Source organism: Natator depressus, chromosome 7 (assembly GCF_965152275.1).
Source record: "Natator depressus isolate rNatDep1 chromosome 7, rNatDep2.hap1, whole genome shotgun sequence".
Taxonomy (NCBI): Eukaryota; Metazoa; Chordata; order Testudines; family Cheloniidae; genus Natator; species Natator depressus.
This window is the reverse complement of record NC_134240.1, coordinates 8,862,111-8,872,479: the sequence shown is the minus strand read 5'-3', so window position 1 is coordinate 8,872,479 and position 10,369 is coordinate 8,862,111. Positions and strand designations below refer to the sequence as shown.

The 10,369-nt window shown below is 43.9% G+C and overlaps 1 protein-coding gene across 4 annotated transcripts in view; it reads left to right on the top strand.

The window, feature by feature from the left end:
- Window positions 1-2,022: 2,022 nt before the first annotated feature.
- The window catches only part of EOGT (EGF domain specific O-linked N-acetylglucosamine transferase), a 40,380-nt gene continuing 32,033 nt past the window's right edge, over window positions 2,023-10,369 (top strand). For 3 of the 4 annotated variants that reach the window (XM_074957449.1, XM_074957452.1, XM_074957451.1), the window contains exons 1-4: window positions 2,333-2,469; window positions 5,260-5,484; window positions 8,665-8,765; window positions 10,192-10,300. In XM_074957449.1, the coding sequence (XP_074813550.1) occupies window positions 5,275-5,484; window positions 8,665-8,765; window positions 10,192-10,300 (420 nt within the window). In that variant the 5' untranslated portion in view covers window positions 2,333-2,469; window positions 5,260-5,274. Of the gene's footprint in view, window positions 2,153-2,332; window positions 2,470-5,259; window positions 5,485-8,664; window positions 8,766-10,191; window positions 10,301-10,369 lie in introns of those variants that run through there. The other variant, XM_074957450.1, reaches the window with a different exon arrangement.

Here is a 10,369-nt window from a genome sequence, read left to right as displayed (position 1 = left end):
GCAACATTCTATTTTCCCTTTTGTCGCTAACAACAAAAACCACACCTTAAACCTGGTGCCCCCCTACGCCTGGCACCGTAGGCAGTTGCCTGCCCCAATATCCGGCCCTACCCTGCAGTAATTAGAATGGCTTTTGAAAATAAAAAGGTTGCATTTTGGCCACTGAGATGCTGTGCATATTAAAGTCAATAGGAGTTTGCCCTTTGACCAAAGCAGAAGCCATATCTAAGTAGGGAAATAAGTTCAAGACTGAAGGAAATAAAACAATGGTCTTTTAAATGGCTATGTTTCCTGTTGGGCCATGATAGGAAAGGCCCTTTTCCGGTACATCCTGAAAATACCATCCTTATTCTAAGCACACCAAGAGGATAGCTCTGTTATAGTACTTCATTTATGTTCTGCTTTGTACATGGGTAAAGGGAAGATAATTGGAAGGTCTGAAATGTACACAGATTTTTAAAAGCATTTAACATTTATATTGCAGTAGCATCTAGCTGTCAAGGAGGTCAGGGCCCTGGTGGACTAGATGCTATGCAAACATGGTAAATAACAGTCCCTACTGCAAAGAGCTAAAAAAGAAGACACAATGGGTAGATGAGACAAATGAGAAGGTGCACAGTTATATGACATTTGTCAAAAATAACAAAGTAAATCTTAATCATGGGTGCAGATACCTGGGGAGGAGCTCCAGCTCCCTTCAAAATTTAGTGAGTGCATTAATAAATAAGACACAGAGTCTGGAACAGAAGCTTATTTATCTCACTTGATTTAAAGGTGCACACATTTAGTCATGGTACACAAGTATTCATTAAAGTGCTGTTCAATAACTATTTATTATTTTTAACTCTAATTGTCCTGCCCCCCCCAAATAAAAAAACAAAGTTGCTTAAAGCTCCTATTCTCCAATCCATTAGACTGATCATTATGGGCTTTGAACATGACAACTGAAAACAAGCTCCAAAAGCTGATAAAGTGTACAGAAAAAGCCTGCTTTATGTACTGACCTTTGTGTTGGTACAGCTATGTTAGTTAGGGTTGTGGATTTATACCGTAGGTTATACCTGTACAACAACTAATGTGGCTGCAGCTAAAGCGATATTAAGGCACCTTATTCAAATATTCAATCAGTTTATTCCCTTTCTCAGAAGTAGTAGTAGGCATCCTGCAGTCTCGAGAGACCACGGGTATAGGTCCTGAGAGGTAAAGAATTTACTCAACTGATTTTATGGCAGACGCGAACGAGAGGGACCATCTCTACCACATCGGTCACATTTAGAGGTGATGTTTCAACCCTTTGGGCTCTGCCTTCTGCAAGCTCTTTTCTCCTCTGTTAAGATGGACTGCTTCCTCTTCTAACTCCCCAGACCTTTTTTAAACTCTTGTTTCCAAAGGGTGCTGTCCTGAATGTGATGTATAACTCCATTTACACAGCTGTGTGTGTTAGTGGTTTAATTCTGTAGTACAGTATATATCAGGGGCTCTCAAACAGGGGTTGGGACCCCGCAGGGGTTGCAAAGTTGTTATATGGGGGGGGGGTTGTGAGCTGTCAGCCTCCACCCCAAACCCCGCTTTGCCTCCAGCATTCATAATGTTAAATATATTAAGTGTTTTTAATTTATAAGGGGGGCGTCGCACTCAGAGGCTTGCTACGTGAAAGGGGTCACCAGTACAAAAGTTTGAGAACCACGGGTAGTCAGAGTGTAGTGAGTGGTACCATTTACGGTTTGGACATGGTCCCTATTGCTAACCGCAACCAGGGGGTGTCCACTCTTCCCTCTAAGCTGTGCGCATGCACACAGGTCCTAAACCCTGCGCCCACTGCGAAACACCGCGCGCACAAAAATTTGCACAGAAGCACAATTTGCACAGAAGAAATTTTTTTGCATACACGGCCTGTCAAAAATTAGAGGGAACGTTGGGGGTGGCTCCCAGGACACCCAAGCCTCAACAGGAGCCAGTTAAGTGGCCATTTCCTTCAAAAGCATAAGCCCTGCCTGAGAGAGCTGCTCCAGGGAACTGCGGCCCAGCGGCGCTGTGCCCACGGCCAGAGCCGGCGGGGTCACACGCGCCGCAGGTGGAGGCTTCGGAGTCAGCCCGATTTGCTGGGCAGGACCCGGCCTCCCCGGGAGCGAGCGCCCGGAACGTGCGGCAGGTGAGGCCGCGTCGGGCTGAGACTCAATCCGCGGGGATACGCAGCCGCCCGCCGCCGCCCTTGCCCCGCGGCTGTGGCTGCGCTGGGTGGGATTCCGGGCGGTCAGAGGCCCCGGTGAGGGGCGGCTCCACCGCCGGGTTCCAGCCCCCCGGGGCCTCAGGCCCGTCCGGCCTCCTCGCCGCCCCTCCCCGGGGCTGGTTTCCGGCGAGCGAAGCCAGCCGGGCGGGGCTGCTCGCTCCGCTCCCCGTGCGGCGCCGGCTGCGGCAGGGAGCCCAGGCGGAGCGGCCGGGCTGGGCAGCGGCGCCATCCAGCTCCAGGTGGGAGAGCCGGGGGAGGGTTTGGCGACGTCCCCCGGCCTCGGGGCCTGCTCGGTGCCCCCCCCCCCTGCGGGGGGGGGGGGGCTGGTGCTGCTGGGGGGGCTGCTCGGTGCCGCCCCCCAGGCTGGTGCCTGCTGCTGGGGGGGGGGCTGCTCGGTGTATCCTGGTGCCTGTCTCGGGGGGCCCAGGGTGGCTGATTTGGGGCATTTCTTCTCTCCTCTTTCACTGGGGGCTGGCTGGGTGCTGCTCTCCCACCCTCGCTCCTCCCTGGGTGCTGGCTGGGTGCACGCACAGGCTCAGGACCTTTCCCTCCCCGCCCCTTACTGGAAGTGTGTGTGTGTGTGTGTGTAAGCGGCACTGGCTCGACTTGGGGGTCTGGCGCTTGGCATCTCCCGCTCAGAGTTTGGGGAGGATGTTATTGAAATTGTATTGGTTATTGTATATTTGTAGAGGCTGTGTTATTTACCATCCCCTTCTACGCTGAGGACTGCTTTTTCTCTGTTATCCAATGGGTCTCTGTAGAGCATTAACCCCTGTTACTTGCTCCGACTTAAAACCTGGAGCCCCTTCAGAGGCAAAGCTGGAGAAACCTCTTCCATTCTCCCTGTGCCACACCGGCATGGGCCTGCCCTGGTGTCAAACAAAGGGCTATAAGTGGCCTTCCAGGTCATTGGTCATCCAGCACTAGCGGGAGGAGGGATGAAAGCAATTTGAGGGTGTAAACCTTGCCTCAGTTGAAGCAGCAACAAGTGTGACCGGCTACTTTGAATTTCCTCTGCCTCTGGGTTTGTGGCGGTTGAGAGGAAGTACCATTTTTGCACACACTAGCGTCCCGTTACTTTACTGGGCATCAAATTTGTCCTACAGGCAGTCGGGTTCTATGAATGTCTAAGGCACTTGGCACCTTGCAAAACTGCCCATCAGTGCCTTAGCTCAGGACATATAATCTGTACTGAGTGAAAGGCTCCATTAATTTATATTGCCTATGCATTTGTCTGCCTGAACAGACTCACTGAGTTTGCAAGGAGCCCTGCTAACCACATTTCCCACCTCTGATATCTTGAACTTAGCAGCGGATAACTTCAGAGTTCTATTCCTTGTGTCTTGTCTGGTTACAGAGCCCCACACCCCTCTGTGCTGAAAGGCCAGCCTCATTTTTAAGAGCAGCATTTAATTTTGCCTCACAGTTAACTAATGGGCTTGTTACAGAAAGCAGCTGTTCAACTGCAAGCAGTTGCAATCCACATTTGGTCCTTCATTCGTGAGCATGAGTTACCGTGGTCCCAAATGATGATTGCAGGAGCAAATTCCAGGCTTAGAATTGAATGTCCCTAAAAAATTTAGTTGTCTTGATCCATTGGAGACTTGTAACTGTAGAAAAGGGAGCTGTGGGTAGAGAGTTCATCTCAGATGCAGGGAGCTGGTTTGTGTTTCCTCTGAGGAGGAAAATGGTGCTCCTACTAACACTGACTCGTTTGGTTTGGGTTGGTCTTCTGAAGACCCTTAGATAACCATGGTAATAAATCCTGTAGGAAAGGGGAAGGTTGTCTAACTGAAAGCTTGTCAGCATAGGAGTACGACTCGGAGAGGCTGGGGAAGGCAATATTTAAAGCTATAGATTGGGCTCTGTGCACAGCTTTAACAACTACAAGTGTATGATTAAAAACGTATTGACAATTCTGCTTATTGAGTATTTTCAAGGTTTGTGATTTTTGTATGTGAGATTTTCTATGCAAAAAGTATTTAATTCTTCCCTGTATTCAGAAAATCTAGAGCAGTTCTCCTTGAATGGGTAGGTCAGGCTGACAGCAATATTCCTGGTTTCAGAGTAGCAGCCGTGTTCGTCTGTATTCGCAAAAAGAAAAGGAGTACTAGTGGCACCTTAGAGACTAACCAGTGTATTTGAGCATAAGCTTTCATGAGCTACAGATGCATCCGATGAAGTGAGCTGTAGCTCACGAAAGCTTATGCTCAAATAAATTGGTTAGTCTCTAAGGTGCCATTAGTACTCCTTTTCTTTTAGCAATATTCCTATGATTCAAATAGCTTTAGTGGTTTACAGATACATTTATTTTAAAACCAGAAGGGACCATTATATCATCTAGTCTGACCTTCTGTATAGTACAGGCCACAGGATTTCCTCCAATTACTCCTGTTTTGAGCCTAATAACTTATTTGACCATTAAAGTGTATCTTCTAGAAATGCATCCACTCTTGATTTGAAGACTGGATATACGTGTATTACATTGTTATAATATACTCCTTGAAAAAAACAAATGTGCAGTGTTAATAAAACATAACCATGCTGATGCATTCAGAAACTTCGATGCCATATTGAGGTTGTATATATTGCCATTCAACTAGCTGATGCATTTCCACTTTGTGCAAGGAAACAATTTGTACTTTCCAATGTCCCTATTTTTTTAAAAGTTTATTATTTATAATCTTAAAAAATGTAGGCCGTTTTGTAAAACAAGTTCTTCCTACAGTCCAGATACAATGTAGTCTATATATAGTTTCCTGATTTGAACACTCAGGATTCCTTGGGACTTGGTGAAAGGGAACACACCCATTTCACATTGAATTTGAGTTGGCAATGCTTAATAAGCCTTCATGACTAATGATTCATTTTTCAGACAATCCAGAGACGGTACAAATTAATCTCAGTGCAAGTTTGCCCTGCCTAGGAAAAAGCTGTATGGTCCAAGACAAAATACTTAAAGTGTATTTATTTGACAGAATATTGACCAATAGATATGTTATATTACTGTTTCTCCACTTTAACTGCAGGACTAGTTGGCTGCCATGCTAATGTTGCTTGCGTTTGGAGTGCTGCTTCAAGAAATCCTGGCTAATGCCCAAGATGAAAATCTTACTGAAATCAAAAACATTCCAGAAGTGCCATTATATAGTTACAAAAGTATCAATGTACCAGAAGAGCATATTCCATACTTTCTGCACAACAATCGGCATATTGCTACAGTCTGTAAGCAGGACTCTCATTGCCCTTATAAAGTAGGTATTTCTATGTTTACTCAAATGTAATTTTGGGGTTGCTTATTCTTAGAATCATAGAAGTTAAAGATGGTACTAAGTTGGTCTACTTGCCAATGGGTTGGTCATCTCTGAGGTTAGAACTGCTCTTCCTTAAAACTACTAAGCAGTGCTCTTTCTTGACTTCCATGCTGTCACAAGAATGGGGGGAAAAAGAATAGGATTTGATATATAAAGAGTTTTTTTTTGTTAATTACTGTGATGGTCTGTACCCCTGTATTCACCCCTTGCACACTATTCTTATAATCTTTGTACAAGTATGTCTTGTGAAGTATCATTTGAAAACTCATAACTTGCTGGTCAATATTGTCCTGATAAAATGTGTGTGGCAACATTGTATGTAAAGTTATACGATTCCGCTGTATAGTGTTACTAAGACATATTCCAAGTCTGGGAAGCAGCCAGACCAGTTTCTCTGAGACAAAAAGACAAGCTGACACCTCAGCCAGATGTCAGCAAGGTCAAACGAGCCTCACCTGCTTAAGTGGCTATTCATTGTCAAGAAAAGGGACATAGGCGGTCTTAAAAAGAAACAGCTTAGGGTTCCCATCCTCACAGGCTTTGTGTCTCTCCTGAACCTCAGCTGGAGATGCTTCTCGAAGAAGGGAAGGAAATATGTGAAGGGAGGGCAGATGCCCCAAATCATTCCTCCCTTTCTCTCTGCCTGTGGAATCCATGACACCTGAAGATCAAAGGAAACAGATTTGGGTTGGGGGGAGGGATCCTGTCTGAAAGAAGTTCAGCCAGTAGGACTGCTGAAACATGGGGTGAGAGAGACCTGAGTCTGAATTCATTCTAGTTAGGTGTTTGTTACGTTTTACTTTTATTTTCCTTGTAACTAATCCTGACTTTTATGGCTCATTTCTTATGTTCACTTAAAGTCTATCCTTTTGTAGTTAATAAACTTGTTTTTATCTAAACCAGTGTGTTTGAATTGAAGTGTTTGGGGAAACTCCATTTGGGATAACAGGATTTGTGCATATCATTTTCTGTTAATAAGATGATGGACTGTATATGAGCTTGTGTTACCCAGGAGAGAGCTGGGCAGTACAAGATGTACATTTCTGGGGAAAGTCTGGGACTGGGAGTTTGGTGGTGTTGCTCTGCAGTGTAATTCAAGAGTGGCTGGCTGCAGTGCTCAGACAGTATAACTGGGAGTAACTTAGAAGCTGGAGGCTACGTGTGAGACCAGGAGTGATAGCTCTCACAGTGGTGCAGTATAAAAGGCACCTTAGCTTAGAGAGCAGAGGTGACACAGCTGTTTATCAGTCCAGATTGTACCCTAGGTATGTCACAGTGGCACGGCAAGGAGGGTGTGTGCATAGCTCATTATTTCAAATGAGGTTTACACATTAAACATTGGTATAGCAATTTTAAATGAGTCTCAGGTATGGCTGGGAACAGTCAAAGAAAGTTAGTTTGTTGTTTTCTGTTTGCTTATTTCGGGTAGTTGAAATAGAAACAGTAAAGCATAAAAATGAGCATCACTGAAACAACTGTGAAGCTACAGTTAGCCAGATTGGAGGTAGAAGAAAGGGAGCAAGAATGCAAATACCAGAAATGGCAGGCAGAAATGAGACTGAAAGAACTAGCTTCTGCACTGGAAGCTGCCCACAGGCAAGCCATGGAACTGAGACTACAAGAAACTGAAGCTCATAAAAGAGCCAGGGAGCCTGAAGAAAAAGGAGAAGGAGAGGAAAAATAATTGGGACCTGATAGAAAAACATGGAAAGATCCCAGAGTTACCAACATCTCTCTCCACTCAAGGAACCCTTAGCTTGGACAAGTCATGTCCTGCAGTTGTGTCCTGTGAGACTGCATTGAGGAATACGTCCCCACTTTTCAAAAGCTACGTGAGGCTCATATATTCCTCAGGACGAGAAAGTCTCTACACTGATTACAAAACTGTATGGTAAAGCTTTAAATCTATTTAATGAAATGCCAATTCAGGAAGCTTTTGAAATATTTTGAATTTAAGAAAGCTGTTTTGCAAACATTTCAGATTGCTCCAGAAATGTATAGTTTGAAATTTAGAAATCTTAAAAAGAGTGATTTCAGAGCAGCAGCCGTGTTAGTCTGTATCCGCAAAAAGAAAAGGAGTACTTGTGGCACCTTCACGACTAACAAATTTATTTGCGCATAAGCTTTTGTGAGCTACAGCTCACTTCATCGGATGCAATCAGTGGAGCTGTAGCTCATGAAAGCTTATGCTCAAATAAATTTGTTAGTCGCGAAGGTGCCACAAGTCCTCCTTTTTTTTTTTTTTTTTTTTTAAAGAGTGCTGGCATGAGTCATCGTGAATATGCTTATAAGATGTGTGACTTAGTGACAAAATGAGTGAAAGGGAAGGGGGCTGAGGATTATGACTAACTGCTTGATCTCTTTGCTCAGGAACATTCCTTGAGTATATGAACGAAAGATGTAAGGAGCAGCATGTGGGATAAATCTTTAAAATCTGTATTAGAAATGGCCACTCTGGCTGATGCCTCTTGAGCAAGCCCACATGTCCAATGAGCACAAGCCACAGAAGAGGGGGTACAAACCCAATGTAAAGGTGGAATCCCTTTTTGCCCCTGGGAAAAAGGAGGGTGGTTGGGAGCCTAAGTACTCACCCCCACCCCAAATTGTTCCCCTCCTAGAAATCCCCATAAAAAACAATTACCATGTAGCCAAAAGAAACAGGCTCGTTGACACTGAACAGCACATTCAGACATGTGAAAGAAGCTCTGTATACTAAATACAGTTATTAGAAATTTTCTAGACTTCCTATCAGGCTGGTATAGTCTGCTTGTCACCTCCAGACTTGTCAGGTGTATTGAAATTTTAAGTGCTAAGGCTCTAATCTTACAAGCACTATATACGTGTCCAACTCATGAATATAGTCCTATTGAAGTCCATGGGAATAATACTTGTGTATAAAAGTGTGTGTGTGTAAGACTGGGGCCCAAGATATAAACGGGTAATCTAAGCAGTTCCTTGTGATGATGTGGTGTGAGAAAACGTAAAATTGAAAGCTTTGTATGGAAGACTAATTTCAAAGAGACAGGGTATTAGCTAACCGTTATTTGGAAGTCAGCTGAAATTTGCTGAAATATAACCTAATAAGCCAACAGTTCACAATGGGGAACTCCTGTGTTACAGAAATACTTGAAGAATCTAAAATCCTGCTGGGGCTATGAGAGATCCTGCAAGCCAGAATACAGGTTTGGTTACCCGGTGTGTGATTATGTTGAAACGGGATGGTAAGTTTCCATTTTAAATGAATAGAAGTGCAGTGTGTCCCTAACATATGACGCTGTTGTTTATGTTGGCTATTGAGTTAACTTAGTTGTTTCAAGGCATAGTGCAGTGTTCTCTGCCTAAAGGAGGATATTGTCATTACTCTAGTCTCTTCATGGAGATCTGCATAACATTGAACTTTTTCAGGAAAAAAAAGTGTTCTTTGAAGTATTTCATGTCATGATATTTATGCAGACTGGCTAGTTCAGGGGTCGGCAACCTTTGGCACGTGGTCCATCATGGTAATCCGCTGGCGGGCCACAAGACATTTTGTTTACATTGACTGTCCGCGGGCATGCCCCCACCTCCCGCAGCTCCCAGTGGCCGACGTTCGCCATCCCTGGCCAATTGGAGCTGCGTAAACAAAACGTCTCACGGCCTGTCAGTGGATTACCATGATGGGCTGCATGCCAAAGGTTGCTGACCCCTGGGCTAGTTTGTTATAATACAGCCTTAAATTCAAGTACCTTTTTCATAGCTTAAAAAAAGAAAAGCGAACTTGATGTTTTTGCCTGTATCCAGTTGATGTGTTTCCTGTTTTGAAACTGAATGGAGATGAAAACAATACACTGGCTGGCTCTTCTGTTCTGGTTTATGTATTAATAACGTCAGAGTAGGCTTTCTCTCCTCATGAGATGGTTGTCAGACTCCTTCTGTGGTTAGGGGAATGATATTTTCAGTTATGGACCATGTTCTCCACCCAGTCTCTATGATGCACAGTCTAAGGACAAAACCTACAGTTTTGGTTTCTGTTGAAATTTGGCCTGAGGATGTTGTTTGTCCTCATAGCCCCACTGCTGGATCCATACAGTGGGGTTGTTTTGCAGGATTTGTGCCATCATAACTAACATTCTTTCCATTTACTTTGTGTCCTTTTTGTGTATCTCTCTCACTTTTACTGTCCTATTTTTGTTCTGTCTAGTCTGAGATTGTCAGTTGTAGGAATTAAAAACATAAAATAACCTTCCATTAACCACCAATTGCATTGCTTCCACTCTCCATTGCACTGGTTACAAGAGGCATAAATATTGCTTTTTGTAGCTCTGCTTTCATAAATAGATAGACTCAAAGGCCCTGTTGTGATCACCATAACACATAGAAATCCTCCCAAATAATTCCTTGAGCATATCTTTTAGAAAAACATCCATTCTTGATTTAAAGATTGTCAGTGATAGAGAATCCACCATGACCCTAGGTAAATTGTTCCAATGGCTAATTACTGTCACCTTATTTCCAGTCTAATTTGCCTGGCTAGTTTTGAGATCTCACAGAAGATGAGGATAAATAAAACTAATTTCTCAGGCATCCTCCTGCTCTTTGAAATAAAGGGCCACTTCAAAAAGCTAAACTGTATTAAATGAAGGTCCTTAAATTTTTTTCATGCATCAGGGCTAATGACATTGAGACAGCTCAGCAGATATTCTGGAAACAAGCTGACTTTGGTTATGTTAAAGAAAGACTGGCTGAAATGAAAACCCACTGCAAGCCTATAGCAAAGGTAGGTGTTTTGATATACTTATAAGATAAACAATGCAGTTTTTAAACATAATGCCACTACATAAACCCA